Below are 24,685 nucleotides of genomic sequence, written 5' to 3' on the forward strand. Positions count from 1 at the left end.
GCTTTGTTTTACTTCCCCTGATCTGACATTTGCTTTCTGTTCAGATTAAAGGCACACGAGTACTTTACTCCTTCGGGAGCTTTTCCAAGGACACCATCCGAGTTCAGTAGCTTTTGATTCAGTTGTTGAAGTGTGACACCAGTTAGTCAGCACTGACCAGTCTGGAACAATCGTGTTCGACGAGTTTTTAACTCCTCTCTCTGGAGTTCAGAGGAACACAAAGGTAACTGGAAATCAGGGACAGAGCACTGCATGAAAGAACACTTAATCTCTTGAAATGCAAAACCTCCACTGAGTATAATTTTATAGCTTGAGCATATCAAAATTAAAGAATACTTAATGCTGCTGTTGCATTTTTCATTGAAGGATTAATAAGTACCTGAAACACAGTTCCTGAAAGTACATTTGCTGCATGGGCAGCTGCTATTACACATAGAAAAATAAGGCAGAGGGGTGATTTGCTTAGTGATGCCAAGCAGGATCTTGGCACGGGGGAGGGCAGACTCCAGAGTCCCAGTCCCCTCCAGCCCCTGCCTTCCCGGAGCTGGGATGAAACCCCAAACCCTCTCCATCGTTAGGCCAGGTACAGCCTGCATGCGTCTTGTCAGCTGCATGCAAACGTTCATGGCAAAAACCTGGAAGGAGGTACAAGACCTGGAGCTGGAAGCACTGAACCCGCACGGGAAGAGGAAGGAAACTTGGGAAGGTTTTGTCAGGGGTAAGAAATGCTGTCCCATGTTGTAACTTTTTGACAACTCTCTCTGCTGATTTCAGTAATAAAACGATGTTTCCTCCACCTAATCTTTTCATTTCCCATTTTAATTAAAACCTGACCAGCAAACCACCTCCTCATTCCAGCACATGCAGATGATTTAAAACACCGTCTCTGCTAATTATCATGTTTTCTTTTAAAAGCATTTCAGGAATTTCTAACGAAATTCCAATTCACATCCTGAAAACCCTACACCTGCTCTGAAAGCAAATAAAACTTCGAACCCCAAACCAGCTGACCTAGTTTAGGTTTCAAATCAAGTTACCTCGGGAGCTGGCTCCGGAGGGCAGTGCCCCCCCGACTCAGCCCACCCAGGCTGCTGCCTCCCGTTGTGGTCCCACTACGGCACGTGCCCGGTGCTGGCTGCAGGCAGGCCCGGGACACGGCTGCGTGCTGCCTTGGAGGTGGCCAGCCCTCGCTGGCACAGCAGCGTGGGACCTGCTCCGTACTGGCCGCAACCGGCCAAATGCCAGAGGGCAGCTGATCCGTGCACAGCAATTGCCCCAAATCCCAGTAAAGGTGGGACTAGCTCTCCTTCAGGAGCGATGCACCAGCTGTAGATTAAAGCTGAAGCAAAGGCTGTCAGTCCATATTTGCCCTCAAGTCAGATTTTCCTTTTTTCCCCCACCAGCTCCTTTCCACATCCAGCAGAGTTTTGCGTGCCCAGATGCACACAGGGTTGGCACAGGACCCCACGCAGAGCCGGACGGTCTGTGGCTGCCCACCTCCCGCGGCACAGCCCTCGCCAGGCACACACCGATATGGGCAGCAAAGCCGGCAGGGTCAGCAGGCTGGGAAGCCTGCCTGCTTTCCGCCGGGAGGTTTGATAAAATTATACTTGCAGGGGAACATCTTTATTTTTGTCACGTCCCCATTTTCTAAAGGAGAAAATATTCCATTATGAAAGTGTCCGGCTGGAGGATTTCAGCTTTTCCAGGCTATGGTGATGGAGCAGGGGGGGGGATATCTCTGCACTCCTGCTGCTGCTGGCCAGTGAGACCCTCAGCACAGCAACCCTGCCTCCGCCTGCAACCATCAATGGCAGAAATTTTAAACTAAAGGGGTATTTAGGAGCCCCCTTTAAGCCACGTATCCTCCTTGACACTGCAAGTAGGGACTGAAATGGAGGTCACACTCTTTTCTGCTCCTGGTTGCCAGCTCGTTCCTCCCCCCATCTGCTGGAATTGAAACAAGGGACTCACTCTGCATGGGTTGTGATCCTACCAAGGTAAAATACAAGTGGTTTGCTCCATCTTTGCTCCCCTCCCCAGGTGGCATGTCTGGCTGGAGCAGGTGAGCACAGCCCTGCGTCCCGGCCGCACCGCAGAGCTCGCACTTGTCGCGGACAAAGTCCGGCAGTGCCCGACCCTTGTCCGTGCACGGACGTGTGGAAGATGAGGCAACATATCTTTTCACCTCAGCACTGCTCCTGCTGAGACCCACCAAAATGATGCTATGCCACATTTTGGGAAATGTCACCAAGAGGCAGAGGTCACCTTGGTATTTTGTATCAAGTTCCCCTCCACGACTCCACAAAACCCAGAGCCCCAGAGCCACGGCCCAGGCTGGTGGGAAGGGATCTCCAGTGATCGTCGAGGCCAAGGTGCCGCTCGGCGTGGGGCTGGCCTCCCAGCTAGGTCAGGATGGGCCCCCAGACTCACAATTCTTGCACAACAGCATTGTGTTAACTATGTTTGAATGTCTTCCTCCAAGGTAAATAATATTAAATGAAAAAAAAAAAATTTGGATTCAGATTTTGGGTTCAGACAGGAGAACTTGGTGAGCAGGTCGGCTGGAAGAGCACCCGGGTGCAAAACTGTGTGAAACAGGGGCCATATTAGGTGCTAAGCACCAAAGTCCCTGTGGCTGTTCTTCTGCGACCTCCTCTGCTCCAGGAGGCAGCAATCACTCCTCGAGACACCACGGCAGAGCACAGCCACAAACTGGCCAGGTCACCACGGCTGAGCCACGTGGCCGTCTCACGCTCCACGTTTACCTGTCTTCACTCTCTGCCCATCACAGCCCGTGGGAAGGTTCTTCTGCGCCCACACTGAGCAGGCACACAGCAGAACTGTACAGCAGAAACTGCCAGGGTGATGAAACCAAAGTTTTATCATTTTACTCATTTTTAATAGGGACAGGCCCTTAATATGGCTTGCTGGGCTTTGGGGTTTCCTTTTCTTTTTATATCCCTATTTTACTCAAGCGTTTTGGGGGGACAACGCCTTACAGCACACTTGTGCCCAAGCAGACCAACTGTCCTGAAGATTTCTTGGAGCTTCATATGGGGACGCTCTGGCAGCAGGGGCTGGTCCTTACGCCACGGTCGTTTCCCTTCCAGCCCCTCTCGCAGCAGCTCTCCCCCCGTGAGCCACCAGCACGCACCCGCAGCGTGCCCAGCGCCTGCCGTGCCCCTGCCCGCGACAGGCAGCTGCCTGTGGCCGCACTGCCAGCACGGAGCTGCGCGTCGGCCAAGGGACACGGCTGAAACCGGAGCCGACCCCTCTCCAGCCCTTCTGCAAAGCTGGAAATTCTCACCGCTCCTCTCCTCAAGCACGTCCACCCACAGCAAGGGCAGAGCTCTCGCTCCCGGTGCTCCCGTTCCCAAGAGCATCACCAAGGTTATCCTCGTGTAAAACGAGCCACACCAGCAGGAGAGTTAAATCTGGGCTCCCGCGGGCAGAGCTGCCCCACAGCAGCAGTGGTTGCAGCATGGCTTCGCCTGCACCCTCCAAAGCAATTTCAAAGCAGCTTTACCTGAGCCGGTGGCTCCGGCGCCGCGCACTGGGCGCCGGCCAAGCTCGTACGGAGCCCTGAGCCGCTCTGAGCGCTCACACGTCTCGGCCTTCCCCCGGCCGGCAATATTTAGGTTAAGCCTCAGGTGCTTACACTGCTTTGCATTTTCAGGCAGAGCTCTTCTTCAGATGACGTTAAACTCATGCAGTTCTCCCAGCTATAAAGCCTGGTTTAATCAAAGTTGCAATTAAACCTGACAACCTCCTTGTGTAGACTCTCCTAAATAAGATTAGGAACAGCTAAAATTAGTCTAATTTAGTGTTAGTCATTAATCCTTTTATCCACTCTTAATCTAATTTAAATGTCCACACAACGAACTTGCACAGACTTTGTTACTCAAATTTGAAACAAAATTGAATTAAATATTATTTAATTAAATCAACACAATCTCAGTGCTGCTATAAGAGGCATTTGCCACAGATGATTATCAGCTGCTTGGTTAACCCTCAGAATTATCCTGAGCTCTGTGCTCTCCCCACAGCTCCAGCTCTTAGTACTTTGGGATTGCATGGACATCTCCATCTATATTTAATAACTAAAAAGTACCCTTCCTAGCCCTCAGGTTGGAAAATAGACTTTCAAATACAAGGTTCAGGAGGCAAAGAAAATCCTGCCTCAAAAAAACCCTTTTTTTTAGGCAAAATGTTATGATTCCAACACTTCACACTGACCTTTGTTTCTGGGATTGCGTACTGCACAGACATGCTGCTTTCTGGTGTTTGTGCAGGGCCAGAACAGCTTACACCGCTCATCGCTCTCCAGGGCTGGAAGGAGAGAGTACATATTACACCGCAAAGAGCTGGTAACCTCACCGTGCAGCAAGCCCTGGCTGGAGGTATGGTGACCTTGAACTTTCCCTGTCTAATTGCTGTCTCCTCCAGCTATCTTTTCTGCAATGGTCATTTTTCAAAGTGTTGCGGAAGAGAAAAAACATAGCTTAAATGCAGGAATCAGCTGCAACCTTTGCTGCCAAGTTGGCAGAGAAGATAAGGACCTTTTATTTAAAGAAAAAACCCCAGACACTGAGGAGGGATAGACAAGTCTTTAGCAACTTTTACAGCTGGTCTCGCAATACAATTTCCTAAGCACATTCAAAACTTGCAGAAAAAAACCCAAGTTTTCACCGGCAGTTTCCTTGGCGTGCTCTGCTTGCTGTGCAATGCTCTCCTGCCTGGCGCGGGTGCTGCGGGGGGCAGGAGGGGCGGTGGCGGGGAAAGCCTCCAGCCTCCCCAAGACGACGTGCGGGATGTGAGGAGCGAGGGGTGACTCACTGCTCCACACATGCCCACGGCAGAGCTCAGCAAGGAAGGGGAAAAAAAAAAAAAAAACCCAAAACCCAACAAATTCAAGCACCACGTCCCTTTGCGAGGTGGGCTGGTCAGCGCCCACGCTCCCACAGTCAGGGAGCGGAGCAGCGTGCGGAGCATTAATGCCTGCAGCCCGGGGAGGGCAGGAGAAGAGGGGATGAAGAGGAGGAGGACTGCATGGTCCTCACCCAAAGGATTGCTATCCAAAGTTTGGAATTACAGAATCAGAGAATGGTTTGGGTTGGAAGGGACCTTAAAGATCATCTAGTCCAACCCTTTTGAGTCAGTTCAGTGATGTTAGGGCAGAATTTGGGCAGTATCACCTCGCAGGGCAGTTTATCAGAAGGGAAAACATTTCAATTCTCCAACAAAAGAAAAAAGGGACCCAGCTAACTAACACACGCTCCAGCAGTTCCCGCATTTCTCAGAGCTCTCTTCTGCCCCTTCCCCACCCTCGGGGACGAAACCGGTGCTCGGCCTCGGCTGCGCCACGCACGCAGAGACGCTGGCTGTGGCACCAGTGACGCTGCAGGGGCAGGAAGGGGAAACACGGCACCAGTCATTCACATCACAACTTATTCACATCACAGAGAAGTTTCTCCTGGGCAAGCTGAGATAAAACCCAGCTCAGGGGCCTCAAACCCCCCTGTGCAACCATCCCTCCTTCCCATGCGCTGGGGGAAGGGAGTAAGAGAAGCCCCCTTTTTCCCTCCCTGGCTTGAGGACAAGCCCCCTTCAGCTCCAGCTTGCTTTGGGGGCTGCCTGCCCACCCTTCGGGCTGCAGGAGATTCAGCCTGGGGAGCCACCGGGCAGCAGCTCCTTTACAGCACCTTTTGCAAAGGCTCCCTCTGAGCTTCACCTCTTTCCACATATACCAACCGCTCCTTAAAAGTGCTGCTATCGCATCAGCTCACACTGTATGGTAATTTCTATATACTGCCCTGGCAGAGCAATTCCCACCATCTCAGCTAATACAGATCAGATGAGAAATCTGTCCAGATGCCATCATCTGCTCTGCAAAATCAGAAGTCGTAAATCCAAACAACTTCTTGCGGCTTTAGCAACCTTTCTGAGGTCAGCAGCCGCTGAAATGCGTATGGTTCTTCCAGCCAGAGCAGTATATGTGCACTGATGGAGCCACCTGTGAGAGCAGATGATGTAATCTGCTGTATGTTATTGATGCAATGCTAAGAGGCAGCAAGCCAGGGAAGAAATGTGACTGCTGCCTTCTGTTTTTCCCCAAAAAGGAAATATGCTGTCCTTTAGGTGAATCACAAGGAGTGTGACACTTACAATGGGGTATTACAGAGTTTCAGCATCAAGTGCAGGAAAAGTGAAAACCACGGTCTTAACAAGTTGCCTGTAACTTTCACTAACTTTGGAATTTCCAGTTATTCTCTTACTTCCAAGAAACCAAGGTGCTGTCACACGGTGCATCTATCTGCTTTCTAACGGTTGCCCTTGCCAGGAGCCACCTATAGAAACCGTTAAGAAACGTCTTCACACCTTGTCCTGGGTAATGCCTTTGTTATGCTTCGCTGAGGCGTTATTTACCCACTTCACTACAAGAAAGGGCAGCAAGGCAAACACATGTTTTCCTGAGTTGGACTTTGCCCAAATCCAGGCACTAGCTCCAAACACCGGAATGTTTTCCAAGCTGCGGACACAGACCGTCTCCCTCACTCCCCAGCACTAGCTCAGTAAAGCCCCCGCTAATACATTAAACATTTCTTACAGAAGCAGCCACGGAGCTGCATTGCGAGTCGTACATAAGATCTCTGGCTCTGAAATCAGATTTGGAGGTATTTGGGGGTTGGTTGGTTGGGGTTTTTTTGGGGGGGACACGACACTAACAAGTTTTGTAAAAGAAAAAAAAAATAGGGTGGGTTTTGTTTTTTTTTTTTCCCCAGCCTGGCCGGATTAAGGGCAAGCCCTGCCAAGGCGGCGGGGGGGGGTTTCTGGGGGGGGGGCGGCCCGTGCTGGCGGCGTGTTCGGGGCACCCTGCCCGCCCCGCCCGGCCCCGCCCGCCCCGCCGGCGATATAAGGCGGCGGCGGCGGGGGCGGCGGGCAGCAGCTGCCGAGCCGAGCCGAGCCGAGCCGAGCCGAGGCAGCCCGCAGCGCTCACCGCCCCCTCCCCTGCCCCGCAGCAGCCGCCGCCTCTGGGTAAGGGGGTGCGATGGGGAGCGGGGGGGGGGGGGGTGCAAGGGGATGCTGTGCAAAACGCGGGGGTGTGCCGAGGTGGGGGGGCGGTGGATTGTCTCCCCCCCCCGGTTCTGGCTGCGAAGGGTCTGGTCTGCCGGGCAGCTCCTTCCCACAGCTGCCCGGACGGCGGGGCGGGGGGTGGATGCGTTTCCCTGCAGTGAGCAACTAGCAAAAAATCAAAAATCCCTACTTAAAGGAGGGCGGGGGGGCGGGGGGGGGGGGTGCCTGCGGAGAGCTTGGACTGCCTGGAGGGCTCTGACCAGTACGGGAGAAAGCAGCTGGATTTAACTAATGCCCCTCTCTCTTCTCTTCTAGAACTGACATCTGCTGAAAAAAAAAAAAAATGGAAACCATGCATGAGCTGATCCCCTTTGCCAAAGAAATGCTCAGCCAGAAGCCCAACAGGAAGATGGTCAAGCTGTACATGCTGGGCAGCGTGCTGGCTTTCTTTGGTGTGGTTATCGGTCTGGTGGAGACGGTGTGCAGTCCCTTCACCTCCGAAGGGAGGCTAGAGGAGGAGGAGGAGCAGAAACCTGCCCCGACGCGAGAGCAAACGCGTGCCCAGAAACAAGAGGATTTGATCTTGGAAAAGAGCAAGAAGGCGGCGGGGATGCAGAGGGCCCTGGTGACCAGACAGCACGCCTCCTAAGAGCCCTGCGCTGGAGAGGTGCCTGCTGAGCAACCGAGCACAAGAGACTCTGCTGTCCTGTTGTACCTGGTGGTGGTTCCAGCAAGAAGAGAGAAGGGTTGGCTGAAGGAGGAGACCGCAAGTGCAAGACTTGAAAGAAGTGAATGGTTATATTTGCTGCTGTGCAGCAGTGGGAAAAAATACCTTTTGTTGGTATAAAAATGTGCAAGATGCACAGCATGGTTTCTTATTTTTATTACAGATGCATTTTACAACATTTTGCAAAATCAATAAATATTTTATATGGTACCAACGCTCTCTTAGCTGCATTTATTTTCAAAGCCTTCTCTTACTGATTTGCAAATAGGTTTCACTCACACCTCTGGCTCCTCTCGGGGGTAGCTGGGGCGACCCAGGGAACAGTTGAGGGTGGTAGCTGCACCCTCCCAATAAAGCCCCCCTGAGTGAAGCTGCTCTGGGACTGAGGGGGATGGCTTTTCCATACCTCTAGCAGCTGCTCCCTTCCAAAATGGGCCCACTGGGGCAGGGGGAGGAGGGGGCATTTGTCTCACACGGATGACAGACACATGCCCTGAGTTGGAGGTAGGGTTGTACTTCATGGGGTTATCTGGGTTTAATGGCACAGATTCAGGTCTCTGCCATGGCCACGTGTGCCCAGAACTGTTTTAAAAAAAAAAAACAAAAACAAAAAAACAAAAAACTGTCCATCCCCTAGCAATGCTCTAACAGGCTACAGCTGCTGCCCAGCTAAAAAAATTAAAAATCTTCTACCTTTCCTGGGATCCTTCCCAACCCACCACAGACACCTAATTGTGCAGAATAACATTAGCTTCCAGTATTATAGGGGCGTCACAGATGGAAAAACTGAAGCATAGAGAAACACGATGGCACAGTCAGCCTGGAGGCTGTGGAACCAGGGATCCAAGCTTCAGGGCTGTACCCAGGGCACTGCCAGACTCATCAGAGGACTTTCACCTATTTAAAAATCTTCGCTGGGCTTAGTAAGAATCTGCTGCATTCAGGACTATGTCATGGTAGTCAAATAAACCCTCCAGACAGCCACAGCTGAAAGATCCTGACCACGCTACAGGAGGGAGGGAAGGGAAATAGTCCCTGCCAGTCATGACTGGGGCAGAAAATCCCTCTTTATCTGCTCAATGGCAAAGACATGACCAGCGGGGCAGAGGTAGGAGCAGGCTACACATCTTGCACAGAAACTGGGAGATGTACCAGCAGTATGCCACTACCTCACTAAAAGCAAAACGATACAAACAGCAGGAGATTACGGAAAATGAAAAAGTGCTGCCTGACACCAGCGCAGAACGCATAGCTCCTCTCAGAGCTGCACAAGTTAAGATCAGAATCCGAAAATATAAGAACGCAGCTAAAGTTCACCCTTACTTACATTTTCAGAATACATAACCAACAATTCATTTGGTTGACAATTATTTCTGTTAAAATAAACCCACAGCAGCACATTGTGGAGGAGGAATCCTACCAAGTCTGCACAAAAACTCTGTTCAAGCTTTGAATCAAGTGTAAAGTCCCTTTTCCTCATGGGGAAAAGAACAGAGTTCAATTAAAAATGGCCTTTGAGAAATCATTTAGTCCATAACCAAGCCTTTGGTCTCTGGCAAGGTTGAACAATCCAACGCCTCATTGATGCCAATGGAAATTTCATGGGCAAGCATGAAAGGAGAGTTCAGGCCTGAAGAAAGCCATCAGCTGACAAGTGTCTGTCAACCCCCCCATTCCAGCTTTAAACAGGTTATACATTTGCAGCATGGCCTCAGGGACAGGGAAGGCTGACCTGGAATTCCCTGTGACACGCTTGGTGCATGGATAAACCAGGGACCTGAATGTCTGCGGCTGTATCAGGCATGAAAATATTGCCAGGTCTGAACTCCCGCACATTACTGTCATTCAGAAGTGTTGCTGCTGCAGCAAGCAGAGCTAAACAGTTGACAAATGGATTAAACCAAGATGAGAATCACGTCTTTGTCCAAAGCAGCTGCAAACTCTGTTAATCACACATCGATTCCCAAGATTAGCGCTTCTCCACAAGTCATAGGTGTCTCATCCTGCCCTATGGGAAAGGGAAAATTTGAAAAGCGAGGAGACAGAGCTGGTCTCAAGCAGCCCAGCTTGTGAGTCCAGAGGCGACCGGGGAGCTCCAGGCGAGCGCATCCAGGCTGACCTCCACCACTGCTGGGTTTGGACCTCAGGTTTGTCTTCACACCACGTACGGGGTCTCCTCGCAGCGTGCCAGCACCCTGCTGCCCACACCTCCTCTCCGCAGTTACCCAGTCGCAGGGTTTATGAGCTTAAAGCAAAGAGGAACAATCAAAATAGCTCCTCCTAAGTCAGCTAACGAGATTAGACAGCTAAACCATGCGCTGCGCCGGCAGTTCTGGAGCCAACTTGGTAAAATCGTGTCCTGCAGAAGACAATCTCCTGCCTCCTGACGCACTGCAAGCTCAGAGGTCGTTACCTCCCGCGTATTACCCCGAAAGGTCAGCCTGAGAGGTCAAGTCTACGCATTACCTTTTCCACAGCAGATTGCATTGATATTAGACAAGACCGGCTCTCTGCAGGAGTGGTGAATTAGACATGTATTAATGGCTGATTTTACCACAATGACCACATAAAGTCTTCTTTAAACCACACAATGATAAATTCAGTGTGCATGGAGGCTTAGTAATCCATTTAACATCACTTTAACTATGACAAATGACAGACTTGCCAGATGCAGTAGATTAAAAGGCTTCAGCAAACTTCCCTGTCTTTAAACCATGGCACGACTCTCCAAACCAGCCTGTTTCACAGCCCCATCTCCTGAGCCCCCTCACGTCTGTATTTCAACACCAGACAAACCGCAGAAAGCCCTGGCCAACACAACTGCCACAGATACAACCCCATGCAACCAGCATCCGCGCAACCGGCAATGGAGCACAGCGGAGTCATTCCAAAAGCCCGCTTGTGAATTGCAAAGAGAAATTTTAAGTACTGGGCTGTACCAGAGAGCAACCAAATGGAATAAGATGTACAGTCGGTACTAGTAAGGATACCTCAGACAAGCTACAGCACAGAAGCATATGGAGCATTTAAGACTGAGTTAAACCAAAGTCCCTAGAGATAAGCTCTAGAGGAGGGCCACACATTGCCCAAAGTGTGAGTTAGATTGCCAAGCATCACACGGAGTTGATTTCTGTTATTCTCTTCCTTTTAAGACTTGTCTGAACCCAGTTTACTTTAACCTGTAAATGTGACGTTTTCCTGGTGCATTAAATTCTCAGGAAAATTACAGCTGGCATGAGATCTGGTATTTGTCTGTACACATCCTGCAACACCTCCTCAAAGATCTTATTTCAGCTAGGCACCATTGTCCAGGCTTTCATCATACGGAGTTGAAAGCCACCTAAAACCCAGCAGCCCTCCCTCACAGGCCAATCGTTTCAAGGGCATGAGCCGAATGTCATTAGAGAGTCCTCACTCACTATTTGCAGTTTGGACTCTGGATGTTTCAAGAGCTGCCAGGCTAAATTTAGGGGCCCTGATAAGCATATCAGCCTCTGCCACCCAACACCAAGGGCATTGGAAACACAGATAGCGGCCAAGACTCAAACCAGCCACAGTACCAACAACCAAATATCAAGGCAGCAATTCCCAATTTGGTCACACAGGAAAAAAAATTAATTTAGTGCTTAGAAATGACTTAAACATCACACTATATTCTCTAAACTGGCAGTGAGTATAAATATTACGTCAAACCAAACCCAGACCTACAATCATCTCGAGTCTCCCTTGGGACCCGAGCACGCATTTTTCAGGAGCGGTGCAGCTGTGACAGCGATGGCGTTTGCAGGACGTCGGCACTGCCCACGGGCCGCGTCCAGGAGCCACGGCGAGGCGGCACGCAGCCGTGCCAAAACACACACACGTCACGGCCCAATAGCATCCTGTTGATGTGCACATCAGCCTAATGCGAGTATAACTGAGGGCAGCCCTTTATAATGGTGATATCCCTATCTGTAAAGAAAGGAATTAGATCTGGGTTTGTGGTAAAGTATACTGGGAGAGCTGGTAATGGTTTAATGTCTACGTGATAAAGCAAGCAAGAGGGAAAGAAAAAAAAAAAAGGAAAATCCTGTGCATTTAACAAAGATTTGATAAAAAGCCAACTATCACTCAAAAGACAAAAAAAGAAGCGGTATCCCAATTCCTGCCAAGTGCTTTTGAGTCCCTGAGCTGCCTGCACAAACCTGCCCAAGCCCCAGCCCTGCTCCTGGAACGCGTTCCCACCAGGCAGTGCTGGGCTGCGGGCACGGTGGGGGCTCTCCAGCAGCTCCCCTCTGCTGCTCTGCCTGTTTGTTGTCAGAACAAGTTTTCTTCACATATTCGTTTCCTCCAAGTGAGCTCCAGGCAGCACTAAATGAAGAACCTCCCCTGCGCAGAGCAGTTAGCACAACGCCGAGCATCACCCCTTGAAAAACACGGCTTCAAACAGACGAGCGATGCAGAAGAGACCTGCAGCGGGAGCATACATCCAGGATCATTTGGATGAAGCCGTTTCAGAAGCAACGGGTTGCTCCTCCTTGCCCCCCAGGTCTCCCTGTCACCGGGCCGGGGCCGGGCACACCACCGGGCTCCCCTCTGCCAAGGTGCCAAGGTTTGGCAGCAGCGGGGCCAGGACCAGCCGAGATCAGAAAACACTTCTTCGAAGTTGCCTCTTCCTGCCCTCCTCTCCCTTCCCTCGCTCCCCACCCCCAGGAAAATGTTAGCAACAAGTTCTTGAGTTGCATACAGCAAAACAAACCCAGAAAAAGCTGGGAGCGGGAGTGAGGAGCAGCAGTGCCCTGGAAGGGCGATGGGCAGGCAGCGAAGCACGGCCAGATCCAGTGGCTCCTGCTGCCGCCACAGCCCCCAGCCCTCCCAGGGTCCACACCAGCACACCCCCCCCCCCCTTCATTTCCACACAGGACACCCTAAATGGCACGTACACAAATTTTCTCATATAAAAAATTTAAGTTAGGTCCAAAATATTCAGTGTTTCAGTTCTTTATTAGCAGCTACTTTGTTTCACGCAAAAATCCCAAACAAACTCGCAATTCTTATTAAACAACACACCAGCAAAGCAAGCGCAGGGTTTGGCTCCGTACCCACCTCTATGCCCACCGGGTTGCCTCTGGCCCCACATCTCCCTGTGCCGATGCAGAGCAAAGAGCACGCTACCTTCCTGACACACTTGCAGACGGTGCACAAAGGTTGACAGTTATTGCTTTACTGCAGTATCCTAACGCTAGTAATAAACAACAATAGCTGAAAAGAGCCTTTCTCCCTGCCGGCAACACAGACAAGATCACAGCTGAGGTAAGGTTAATTAGTTCATTTTTTTTCAAGCCAAGGAATGAAATGGTTGCCCATAATCATGACCCAAGTTCAAAGCAAAGGAAGGCAGGAAAAGGCAGAGTGACCGTACTGGTGTTATCTGACCAGGTGTGGGTTGAGTGCTTCTTATTAGAGGTTAAGTTGAGACTGCAGTAGAAAGGCAGAAAATAAAAAAATAATCTATAAAGCAGAAGCAATGCCAGAGAGTTCCACTGCCCTACCGGGTATGCCACTAAATTAAATCATCTTTATTTTAAAGCTGCAATAGAGAAAAAAAAAAAACAACTTTCTTTAAAAAATTCTTTCTGGCTGGTTATAGTAGAGAGGCCTGAGAGGGACAACCATGGCCTTGTGCCCAGGTAAATCAGAGCATGGTGCAGCCCCTGCACTGCAGATGAGGCTCTTGTCCCAGCAAACAGACACCCCCCCCCCCGAAAAGGCAGATGCTCCAGCAGAGCAGCTCCAGGAGCTCACGAAGCTCCCACAGCGTGTCCCCATCCCATGTACCGCAGCAGGTACTGGTACTCTGCGATAAAGATCCCAGCACCAGACCAAGGCAGGAGTATAGTTTATACTTATCGCGTGAGATTGATGGCATTGAATTTGCTGCTGCCCAGACCCAGGGAGCCAGCGGATATTACGTGGGTTTTTTTTTCCTCAGACTATATTCACTTAAAAACAAGAACAAAGCTCTTGCAAAATTCAAAGCAGGAACCATGGCGGCAAGGACCCTTATTTCTCTGCAGAAAACAATGTTCAGTATTTCATTGCAAACCTCCCTGTGCCTGAACGGCCCCTTGGCTTGGAGCTGGAGCAGTTGCACCCCTGGTGACGGGTCCAGCTCAGCCCCTACTCCCTCATCTGCTCGCAGGATTAGATAGAGATGAAAAAATAAACCCTGCCTCAGCAAAGCATTTTCGGAGCCGTTTGGGGGTGACGCGCATCGCTGGGCGCCCGCTGCCCACCATCGCGGCGGCAGTCCGGTGTTTCGGGGCGCAGAGCAGCGATGCCCCGGGGAGCACGGGACCCTCGTTGCAGGTCCTGCTGCATGTCCCCCCGCAGCACAGCAGCCCCCGGTCCCTTCCCCGGTGCCCGACCCGCCGCGAGCGATCAGACCCGGCTTGCATCTCCGCACGCACCGGGGTAGCGTGCCAGCAGGAATAAAAGACGATGTTTAACCACCTGCACTAGGCTGCCTCTGATGTTCTCAAAGTGAAACTTGATGCTGCTCAGCAAAGACACACCTCTTCCAGGGTGTTGTGCAAAATTCTGCATTTTAACGTAGGACAGGAAATATGACAAGAGCCAGGCAGAACCCAAACAGCCGGCACTGCCGGTTAGGCCGAGGTTTGCCAGCTCCAGCGGGGAGCAAATCAAAGGGTTTGCTTCGCTTATCTACCCACCCGTGATTTTCCAGTGCTTTGGGAGTTGCAATTCCTTCGCTAACAGGTTTTAAAGGACCGGCTTTGCTGCTTCCCTCTGGAGCAGCTCCGCAGAGGGGTTTTTTTTTCCTCCCTTCTCTCTCATGCTTTATTTCCCGACTCCACAGTGGGATGGGTCGGTTGCAAAAGATTCTCATTCCCTTTTTGGGATTGGTTTTGGCCTTCTGGTTTTATTCTGCGAGGGAGAATTTCAAACCGGGTAAGTATTAAAAGTGAATCTGTCTTTAAGGAAAAATATTAAAAGCCACATTTGAGTGTTTTGCGTAGAAACTGTACAGAGCTTGGACCAAACCCGCTCTGAGCCTTTGTGTGGTGGCTGATACTGGAAAGCTGTTTTAACAAAGATTTGAAATCAAACTGAGCGAGTAATACGCAGAAATACTTCCTGAAGGAGCAGGTGAGGCAGGGGGTCTGAGATGGAGAGGGCTCTGAACACTCCGTTTTCCAGCGTGTAGCAAAGACTTTATAAACATGACTTTTAAATGTTGGATTTTAAGTTTTGAAGCATGCACTTAGTGGATGATTTTTATTACAAAATAGTTGGGGTGTTTCTAAGTTGTGTCCTGACTTGTGGAAAAAAAAACGCTGAAAGAATCGAGCGCTGTCCCCGTGTCACTGCACTCATGAGGAGCTGCAGCTGCTCCTCAGCGCAGCTTTTCCCAGCAGAGAGAAGAGACATCCTGGTGCCGGATGCTTTGCACTTGCAGCCTCACTTCGCTTCCAATTAACTACTTCGAAGGGCGTTAGGGGATTTGTTTTGTTTTGTTTTTAAATAGCATTTGGATAAATTAAATCGCTGTGCCTTGGTCCCCAGAGATGCTGAAAGGGAAGCGGGTGATTGTCACCGGAGCAAGCACTGGAATTGGCGAGCAGATGGCGTATCACCTGGCACGGATGGGATCCCACATTTTGATCACAGCACGGACAGAGGCCAAGCTACAGAAAGTAAATGGCAAGCTGAGCACTCACACATGCATGTTCATGGCAGTGCACACACAAACATACGAAGGCCAATCTCACATCACAGGTACATGCATGAATACATGCACGTGTAATTGCCACGGCACGAATACCAGATAGGCACAGTTACATTCACGGGTATGCATACTTGTGCTGTCTGGGGCTCCTGCATGCACAGGAATCCCTCTCCTGCAGATACATGCACTCTGCATAGCACATATTATGATACTTGAACTTGCTTACGTATGCACACGTATCCCCACGCTCACAGGCTCCCTCAGCACACACACACCCTCATTCCACTGCAGTGATATACAGGCTCCCGCTCACCCTACACGCATGCAATTCCAGCACAGACTGCCTTGGGTAACGCATTCACCAAAGGAACAATTTCTCAGGCTCCCTTTGAAGCTTAAAAGGCTCCAAACATACTTCCGAAGCCACCGTTTTAAGGCGGGGACACATCACAGGCAGCACAGACACCCTCTTTTGCACCGCAGGAGGTTTCCCAGGGCAGGGAAAGGGGTTTCTGACACGGAAAGGGGTTTCTGACCCGCTGTGTTGGTGTGGCAGGTGGTGGAGCGGTGCCTGGAGCTGGGGGCCGCCTCGGCACGGTACGTCAGCGGCACCATGGAGGACATGGCCTTCGCCGAGCACGTGGTGAAGGAGGCAGAGACCTCGCTGGGTACGTTTACAGCCTGCTCTCTGCAAACGACAGCGGAACGCTGCATCTCGCTTGGCCGTGCTGCTCTTTGCCATGTGCCCGCTAAAAAAAAAAAAAGCGGGAGAGATTTTTCCCTAATTCTGCCCTTTGCGGTCCCACTTCCCCACCCGGCTTCATCACTCCAGCTCAGACTGAACTACGCTCTTGATTTCAGCTCTGTACCCTCATAACATCCTGTTCCAGTATTATAATCCTGGATTTCATCACCCCCAGCTACTGTGGTCTGAAACCGTCCATCAGGCCCACAGCAGCCTTGCTATTGCGGTCATGGGTCACAGCTGCAGAAATGCAATATTTCAGCTCTGCGTGGAGCGCTTCCTCTCCCACCCTGGGCCCACAGAAAACTCAAGGGCGATCTCCCTTGTGCCACGGTATTTGTGTTTTGAACCAGGGGGGAAAAAAAACCCCACAACAAAATTTTGACTGTCAGCCACGATCTAGACTATATCCCTACTCCAGAGATGACAGGCCGCAGCTCCGACCCAAAAACCTGTTTTCTTCTGAGTACATGTATTCTCCTCCCAGGAAAGGCTCTGTTTTGCTGGTTGTAGCCCTCTCCCACCCAGCACTAATGCCTGCTCCTCTGCTTGCAGGAGGCCTAGACATGCTGATTCTTAATCACGTCGGCACATCGTACTTTGGTTATTTCAATGGGGACGTTGGGCATGTACGAAAGCTCCTGGAGATCAACTTCCTCAGCTACGTGGCAATGACTACATCTGCCCTGCCCATGCTGAAGGAGAGCGAAGGCAGCATCGTAGTGGTTTCATCCATGGCAGGTGAGTGGGGAGCGAGGTAGGTGACATGGGATTCAGTCAAAAGACACTGTGGGCTGATTTTCAGAAGTAAGTAGCACGCAGAGACACCAGGCATCCTAAAGGAGCCACAGCTGCTTACCACACTCAAAAAAAAAAAAAAATTCCAGATCTTTTTTGTATTTTCTCGATGGAATTTGTTCTCTGATGCAATCCCATCACCACAGCTTGCTTTTTGACCAGCCCTGTAACTAAGCCCCACACCCTGGTGTCAGGCTCATTAAAGCAGCAGAGCTCATATACCCCCAGTTTTATGGGGAAAAGCGGAAATGCAGTAATTTCTCGCTGCATGGGTTCTCTGGCTGTCATCTTTGTTTGGTAGGTCAAGTTCATGCTAATATTTGGAGAGTGAGTTATCGACTGACTCTATTCACAAAAACACGACTCTGTTCTAATAAATTTCTGTTAAGTCAGGAACCTAAATTACTAACAGATGTCCCCACTCACAGCTGGTATGTTGGTTAGTCTTCTGGTGATCAGCTCAGCTCTGTGTCCAGAGACAAGAGTTTAAACTTTGCTCCATCTCTCCCCTCTGAGGGTTTCATAGTCACTGCTGGTTGCTCATACCCTGAGCAAAGACATGAGACATGGTGTTGGCCTTAAGACCTTGAAAGAGCTGGAAGCTGACAGGAATAGTTGTAATGCTGCTGTTCGGGTGCCAGGATGACATTTCACTAACAGTGATGTCCCTTTGGGTAAAATTCTTTTTCTGATGAAGTGCAAAACAGGGGTTTAGGCGGAGCAGCTTTCTGCGCTGTAACAGAACTTCACTCTGTGTCCAGGTAAAGTCGGGTTTCCCTTTACGGTCCCCTACTCTGCAACTAAGTTTGCCTTGGACGGATTTTTCAGCTCCCTGAGGCAGGAATTCAGCATTCAGAGCGTGAACGTTTCCATCACGCTCTGCATCCTTGGCTTCATCGATACTGGTAAGATCAGTGCTGTCCGATCCAGCTGATCAGGAGCCGAGCGTCACCTTCTCAGCTGCTTCTCCTGCCCTTCGCCTCCCTCTGCCACCGACTCTCCGCTGTCACCTCTGCTTTTCCTCCCGCCCTGCTGTTGCGCGGGTGCATGCCAAACACCCTCTGCTCTCTCCTCCACCAAAAAGCGGTCCCAAAACTAACTTCTCTCCCCGTGCTACGCAAAACCAGCCGCCGCCGGTTAGGCGCAGCCTAACGTTCCATTGGTCCAAATGGAAGTGCCGGCCACCTGCCTCCCACTAATCCCATCTAGGGGTGGGAAGTTGGTGAGGGGCCTGGAGCATAGGTCTTATGGGGAGCGGCTGAGGGAGCTGGGGCTGTTTAGTCTGGAGAAGAGGAGGCTGAGGGGAGACCTTATCGCTCTCCTCAACTACCTGAGGGGGGGTTGTAGCGAGGTGGGTGCTGGTCTCTTCTGTCGGGTGGCTGTAGATAGGACGAGAGGAAATGGCCTCGAGTTGCGGCAAGGGAGATTTAGGTTAGGTATTAGGAAAAACTTCTTTACTGGGAAGGTTGTCAGACATTGGAATAGGCTGCCCAGGGAAGCGGTTGAGTCCCCATCCCTGCAGGTATTCCAAAAGCGCATAGACTGGCTGCTCCAGAACACGGTTTAGTGGGCACGGATGACGGTTGGCCTCGATGATCTCGAAGGCCTTTTCCAACCTACATGATTCTATGATTCTAAGGCGAGGGCGCAGTTCGGGCAGAGTTGGGGGGGGGGGGGGGGGGGTGCCTTTCCCTCCCGAAGCGCCGAGTTTAGCAGCCGCTGGGCGAGCCCCGCTCTGCGTGCACCGAGCCGGCCTTCCCCCCCGTTCCCTCCCCCCGTTCCCCCCGGCGCTGACTGCCGCCCGCTCCCGAGCAGAGAGCGCGCTGCGCGCCGCCGCCGAGGTGCTGCTGGTGCCGCCGGCGCCGCGGGAGGAGTGCGCGCTGGAGATCCTGCGGGCCGGGGCCCTCCGCCGGCGGGAGCTCTACTACCGCTACGGCTCCACCCGCCTCCCGCTGCTCCTGCGGGACTGGGCCGCCGAGCTGCTGGACTACCTGGTCAGGAGCCGCTACCGCCTGGACGGCCTCAAGAGGACCTAGCGAGCCGCCCCGCGCCGCCCCCGCCCGGCTAATTGAGGGGGTGATTAAGGGCGGACCGCCGGCCCGGGCCGGGGTTCGCCGGTGCAACACCCTCCTCTGCCGGCGGAGACGGGCCTGGCAGGGCGCCGAGGGCTGCCGCCGGCCAGCAACCTCCGCTTGCGCTTCGCCGAGTTAGTGATTTGGGGTTTAAGTAGACCGCATCGCCTCTGACGGGGCTGGCCGGGAGGGCCGGCAGCGAGGTGCGAGGGGGGGCGAAGAGGGGAAGCCCCCGCAGCTGCGGCATCCCGTCTGGTTAGAGCCATCCCCTTCCCCCGCCGCGGGGAGAGTCGGCACAAACTAATTACTGAATAAAATTTACTAACCCAACAGCCTTGCGTGTTCTCTGGGGGGGGGGGTAGCCCCTCTTTCTCCACCGCTAAGTGCTGCTGTCAGCAGGCACCGCGCCTCCGACTTGCCTTTCGCAGGAAGGTTGAGTCCCTGCAGTAATCCTTCAGTATTTCATTTTAGGCATAACTGTCTTTTAGCCTTTCTTTTGTTGTTGTTAGTCTAACGGCCAAATTAAATGCAAGTTTTTACCCCAAGCAAAACTCTCCAAACTTGGTAGACTGTTTCTTGCACAAACGTTGTAACTGGAAAATGCCTTCTAGATGCAGAGAGCTGCCGCATCGCCACCCTAAGCCGAGAGCTCAGGCACCAGGAGCGACGCATGGTAAATGCAAAGCCTAAGCCCGCAGCAAGCTCAGCACCGCTTCCCTGACCCTGGCAGCGGTGCCCAAGTCAACACATTTACATCTACCCTGGTTCTGGCCATTTGAGCACCAACCATTACCTGTCCCGAGAAAAAGCAATGCAAAACCTCCCCAAACTCTTCCCACTGAAACACCCCCCAGGAGCGGTTTGCTCCTCACTTTCAAAGGGAAATCAGAAAGCAGCATTTCTGTTCTCCTTATCCCAAGATCGCCTACACAAACCAGTGCACGCAGAGCGGGTTTTGCCCTTTAAACTTTCTCTTTCAGAAAATTATTTGTAAATCCATTTGCCATATGCCCATGCAGATGCTGAGCAGTGCGACACACAACACTTGTGAAAGCTGAAGATCTTTATTATTCACCCGCTTGGCTCTTTTACTGCCTTTTGCAATCAGTCGATTCCTTAAGAAAAGAGTGCAATTTTTTTAGGTGTAAGAGCCACCCAACACTGGCAGTATTACACCAATGGTGGTATCACGTAGGATAAGCCAGAAGCACCAATAAGAGTCTAAAACCACAAACTTTGCCAGCCCTGCTCTCTCTAGATATTCCTATGAACCTGGACCACAGTCATCGTTGCCGATTAATAAATCCTTGTGGCAGCCAGCGAGGAAGGGAAGCGTTGCCTCAGTTTTAGACGTGGACTGGAGAGAGAGAGAAGGATGCCCGTCCCATGGAGGTCTGCACTGCGGGGACACGGGTGTCCCAGCCCCGAAGGCAGCCACCGAACAACATGCTCACGGCTCTATGAAGCCAGAAGCTTTTCAGTGCCTTTCGTTCAATGCTTTCCAAAAACACACCTGAAACTCGTGGCAGGACAAGGGTGCAAAGGGACAGCCTAAAGTCCAAAGTGACGCTTTCCGTTAGGTTAATGTTTGCTAAATTACAGGAAGCAAAAAGAAAAGGTCCAACAGATACCAGCAGACTTACGCAAGACAAGAATCAGTTCAAAACTGCTATCACTCCCCGCCCTGTTTGCAACCTACTGGCACATACACCTGCCCACAGTCAGAGCCACGGGGTTGCTCGCTCTCCTGCCTCTACTTTTGCAGAGGGATGGGTCTGCTCCTGAAAATTTTCATCCCCTTGCTGGGACTGGCACTGGCCTTTTATTTTTATTCAGCACCTGAGAATTTCAATGAAGGTAAGTAATTGGAAAAAACACGCTTTAAACCCACAATCGGGAAGGCTGCTGCCAGAGCAGCAGTGTGTGCCCACGCAGAAGACCACGGGCCATTTGAAGGGCCTTTCAAAGCACAGCTGGAAAAGCCAAAGCATGGGAAGGGCTGAGGGCTCGGAGGGGAGCAGAGGCAGCCCCCGGCGCAAGGGGTCAGAGCACCCTGCGCCGCACAGGAAAGCTCACGGGATTATCCTGGGTCTGCTGGGACGCACGGTAAGTGTCCAATCTCAGTAAATTATTTATTTAGGAAACGTGCAGTCTTCCACTTTAAACATTTAATCCTTTCATTAGTCAACTCTCATCGCTTCCAAAAGCCACTCCCAGACCAGGCTGGAGGCAGAGCTCAAGCCTTGCACGTGCTCCCCACCAAACCGGGACTAACGACCAGACTCCAGCCGGGGGCTGCGCGAGCGGTGTGCGCTGCAGCGGGACGGTGCTGCTGCCCGCAGCTCCCAGCACCCGAAGGCGAGGGGCGGCGGGGGCAGAGGACCCCCAGCGCCTGCACGCGGGGGGACGGTGTGGGCTGTGCCGGCCCTGAGCCCCGTGCCCTTCTCTCCAGAGATGCTCCGGGGGAAGCGGGTGATCGTGACGGGAGCCAGCAGCGGCATCGGGGAGCAGATGGCTTATCACCTGGCACGCATGGAGGCCCACCTCCTGCTGACAGCGCGGACGGAGGCTAAGCTGCAGAAAGTAAATGGCAAGCAAAGCACGCCGGGTCGGCAAAACACATTTACAATCCTGAACCCCCCAGGCGGGCAGAGTGCAGATTCTCACCCCGGCCCGGGCACGCGGGGATGCCAGATACCCTGCAGGTCCACCCCATCATTTCCCCAGCACGAGCTTGTGCTAACACACATCCTCCACCACAACAAATTGTTTCCAGTGCTGGCAGCACGGCATTTCTTTCTCTGCAGTCTTCAGCTGTGAATTCTCATCTCCACCACCAAGGACAACAGCAGTCTGCCCAAGTCCTGCTCTGACCAGCCCTTGCCCTTTCTCAAAGTCCGAGCTGGTTTTGCATCCTGCATACAACAGAATCAAAATTAAGCGGTCATATGCAGTATTCATAAATACTAAATATTTGGCTCAGATGTGCTGTTGTTTAACTCTGCAGCCAGAAACATTTCTCTGAGCAACATGTCTCCTCCCATGAAGGGAGAAGGGTTTCCAGCAGGACAGGGAGATGCGCTGCCCATCCACCCCAAGACAGCAACAGCCTTTGTGGAACGGGGCGGGGGGGGTCCATCGCCAACATTGCTCTCGCTGTCACTGCAGGTTGTGAAGCGGTGCCTCGAGCTGGGTGCCGCGTCCGCCCGCTACGTGAGCGGCTCCATGGAGGACACCACGTTCCCCGAGGTGGTGGTGAAGGAGGCTGAGAACACCTGGGGTAGGTGCTGGGCAGCTGCCCCTCCTCACTCCCCAACACACCCCGCGCTACATTTCGGGGCCATCCCAGCCACCAAGAAGCTGCTTTGTTTTGAGGTGCCGGTTGCCAATAGCAAACATGCTCTGCTTCCAGGAGGCCTCGACGTGCTCATCCTAAATCACATTGGTTACAGCTACTTCAACTACTTCAATGGGGATGTTGGGCACATACGAAAGCTCCTGGAGATCAACTTCCTCAGCTATGTGGCGATGACCGTGTCTGCCCTGCCCATGCTGAAGGAGAGCGAGGGCAGCATCGTCGTCGTTTCATCTGTAGCAGGTGAGCACAGAAGGGGCCAGGCTCTCCCTGCCACATCCCTTCCTCTGCCTGCAAGGGATCCCTGCTGCAGCTCTTCTTCAAAAGACAGAATAAGGACCATAAGGCAGAGAGCCATCCCGCTAGGAGTTGGGATCAGCGTATGGTTTATATCCTGGATGCACAATTCAAGCCCTTTGGGGGATTTATATTCTATGCCTTGTCCTGCTAGTCTCTTTGCCCCCACTAATCACCTTCATGCGTTGCAGTCGATGGTACACCACTGCAGGTTATTTTAGGTGCGTGGCCACATATTACACATGCATTTGCTATACGTGGGTGTATATGCAGGAATACAAGAACAGTATCACCCACAACTGAAGGTGCTTCATGCCATCGTATGCCATATATTACATTTTAAACATTCCTGCATTCGTTTATTTCTCTCAAGCATTCATGACAGCTTACCCCATCACCCTAAATCACAATATTGTAGCTACCTGAAGGGCAAGAGGAAGGGAGAGCCATGCAGGCTGATGTCTATCCGGTACACAAACCCTGACATTGTCTCTCTGCTCCAGGTAAAACTGCCGCCCCATTTAGTGCTCCCTATTCAGCAACTAAGTTTGCCTTAGATGGATTTTTCAGCTCCTTGCGACATGAATTCATCATAGACAAGGTCAATGTCTCCATCACACTCTGCATCCTCGGCTACATCAATACAGGTAAGCTCAGCATCACTGGGTGCCCACGACTCGGTGCGCTTCCAGCCAGAGCCAAGCTGAGCCCACCACCCGCCCTCCGGCCCCCGGCTGCTCAGCATGCTGCTTCAGCACCACTGCTGGTCCCTCAGCCTGCAGTGGCAGTGCAGTTGTGGAAACAGAACCCCAACTCTTTAAAAAGCGTGGCCCGAGACCTTTGACTCTGCTATCCTTGCAGTAAACCCAGGGGAGGTGGGGATTCCCTCCTACGGTCACTCAAGAGGTGGAAAGGAATGGGAAGGACATCACTATAATTGTTTGTTTGAACTATTCTAAGCCTTGTTAAGGAGGTCTGATCCCCAGAGTTTGCTGGTTTGTTAGAGGAAGCTACAGACACCCCGACTGAGCCAGCGGTGCCTGTGGCAGCCCCTCCATCTGACACTGCTCCTTCCCTCCCTGATCTCCCGTCCCTCCAGAGAACGCCGTGCGAGCAGTCTCACACGCCATCCAGGACACACCAGCCCCGAAGGAGGAGTGCGCACTGGAGATCATCAAGAGCGGGGTGCTGCGCCGGCGGGAGCTGCACTACCCATCCCGGGCGGTGGGCAGCCTGCTCCTCCTCCGGGACATAGCCCCCGACTTCCTCGACTCCCTCATCAGGAGCAGCTATAAGGTGGAAAACATCAGAAGAACATAGTCCCTGGGGCGGTGAGCGCACCAGCACACTTTGGGCCAGGCACAAGGCATTTGGGTGTTAATCCGGCTACTCGGGTGCCCCTTTTCCATGCCACCGGGGCAGCCCCATGCTGATGCATGCTGGCAGCCTGAGACAGGATGCACCAGAAGCCTATAACACACAGCATGAAAATCTCCTTTTTAGCAATGAACTCTTGCAGCTGGCTTTTTCTGACCAAGAAGCACTTCAGAGAGGCTCCTGGCAGCAGGATCTGCTGCCAGTCTCCGGCTCCCCAGCAGGTTTTCTGCTCAACCTCCAGAAACTGTTCCCCCACTGAAAGCCACGAAGGCAGCGGTGCTGAGCACGGTGGGCAGCGAGCCATGCCACGGCCCAGAATGAGGATTTGGGCTAAGCAGCACAAACCACCCACAGCCACAAGAGGGTCTTTGAACCGGGAAATTTTTTTGTCATGTATCTCTTCTAGGCTGGTCTTCGTAAAAAATAAATCCTATGCTACTTTACGGGATCTCTGCTTTTACTTGTGTTCCTTCTCCACGTGCATAGGCACAGAGCCCTTATCAGCGCC

The 24,685-nt window shown here is 52.1% G+C and overlaps 3 protein-coding genes across 3 annotated transcripts; all 3 read left to right on the forward strand.

Annotated features, from left to right (window-relative positions):
- Nucleotides 1-6,931: 6,931 nt before the first annotated feature.
- On the forward strand, nt 6,932-8,014 carry G0S2 (G0/G1 switch 2). Its single transcript, XM_052815854.1, has 2 exons — nt 6,932-7,038; nt 7,393-8,014. Exon 2 carries the CDS (start codon nt 7,421-7,423, stop codon nt 7,724-7,726), a length of 306 nt encoding a protein of 101 aa, XP_052671814.1. The 5' UTR covers nt 6,932-7,038; nt 7,393-7,420; the 3' UTR covers nt 7,727-8,014.
- Nucleotides 8,015-14,304: 6,290 nt separating this feature from the next.
- On the forward strand, nt 14,305-19,250 carry LOC128154739 (11-beta-hydroxysteroid dehydrogenase 1-like). The gene is made up of 6 exons (XM_052815781.1): nt 14,305-14,755; nt 15,371-15,501; nt 16,090-16,201; nt 16,834-17,019; nt 17,838-17,981; nt 18,892-19,250. The coding sequence occupies exons 1-6, from the start codon at nt 14,668-14,670 to the stop codon at nt 19,110-19,112; spliced, it is 882 nt and encodes a 293-aa protein (XP_052671741.1). The 5' UTR covers nt 14,305-14,667; the 3' UTR covers nt 19,113-19,250.
- Nucleotides 19,251-20,668: 1,418 nt separating this feature from the next.
- LOC128154391 (11-beta-hydroxysteroid dehydrogenase 1-like) lies at nt 20,669-24,625 on the forward strand. The gene is made up of 6 exons (XM_052814942.1): nt 20,669-21,005; nt 21,601-21,731; nt 22,317-22,428; nt 22,561-22,746; nt 23,304-23,447; nt 23,900-24,625. Exons 1-6 carry the CDS (start codon nt 20,918-20,920, stop codon nt 24,118-24,120), a joined length of 882 nt encoding a protein of 293 aa, XP_052670902.1. The 5' UTR covers nt 20,669-20,917; the 3' UTR covers nt 24,121-24,625.
- The last annotated feature ends 60 nt before the right edge of the window (nt 24,626-24,685 follow it).

This window comes from Harpia harpyja, chromosome 19 (assembly GCF_026419915.1).
Source record: "Harpia harpyja isolate bHarHar1 chromosome 19, bHarHar1 primary haplotype, whole genome shotgun sequence".
Lineage (NCBI taxonomy): Eukaryota > Metazoa > Chordata > Aves > Accipitriformes > Accipitridae > Harpia > Harpia harpyja.

Excerpts from the sequence above, each read along its gene's own strand:
- LOC128154739 (XM_052815781.1), top strand. The coding sequence starts at position 14,668 with ATGGGTCGGTTGCAAAAGATTCTCATTCCCTTTTTGGGATTGGTTTTG. Across the intron at positions 15,502-16,089 it reads CAGAGGCCAAGCTACAGAAA|GTGGTGGAGCGGTGCCTGGA; the intron begins GTAAATGGCAAG and ends TTGGTGTGGCAG. Across the intron at positions 16,202-16,833 it reads GGAGGCAGAGACCTCGCTGG|GAGGCCTAGACATGCTGATT; the intron begins GTACGTTTACAG and ends CTCTGCTTGCAG.
- LOC128154391 (XM_052814942.1), top strand. The coding sequence starts at position 20,918 with ATGGGTCTGCTCCTGAAAATTTTCATCCCCTTGCTGGGACTGGCACTG. Across the intron at positions 22,747-23,303 it reads CGTCGTTTCATCTGTAGCAG|GTAAAACTGCCGCCCCATTT; the intron begins GTGAGCACAGAA and ends TCTCTGCTCCAG. Across the intron at positions 23,448-23,899 it reads CCTCGGCTACATCAATACAG|AGAACGCCGTGCGAGCAGTC; the intron begins GTAAGCTCAGCA and ends CCGTCCCTCCAG.
- G0S2 (XM_052815854.1), top strand. The coding sequence starts at position 7,421 with ATGGAAACCATGCATGAGCTGATCCCCTTTGCCAAAGAAATGCTCAGC.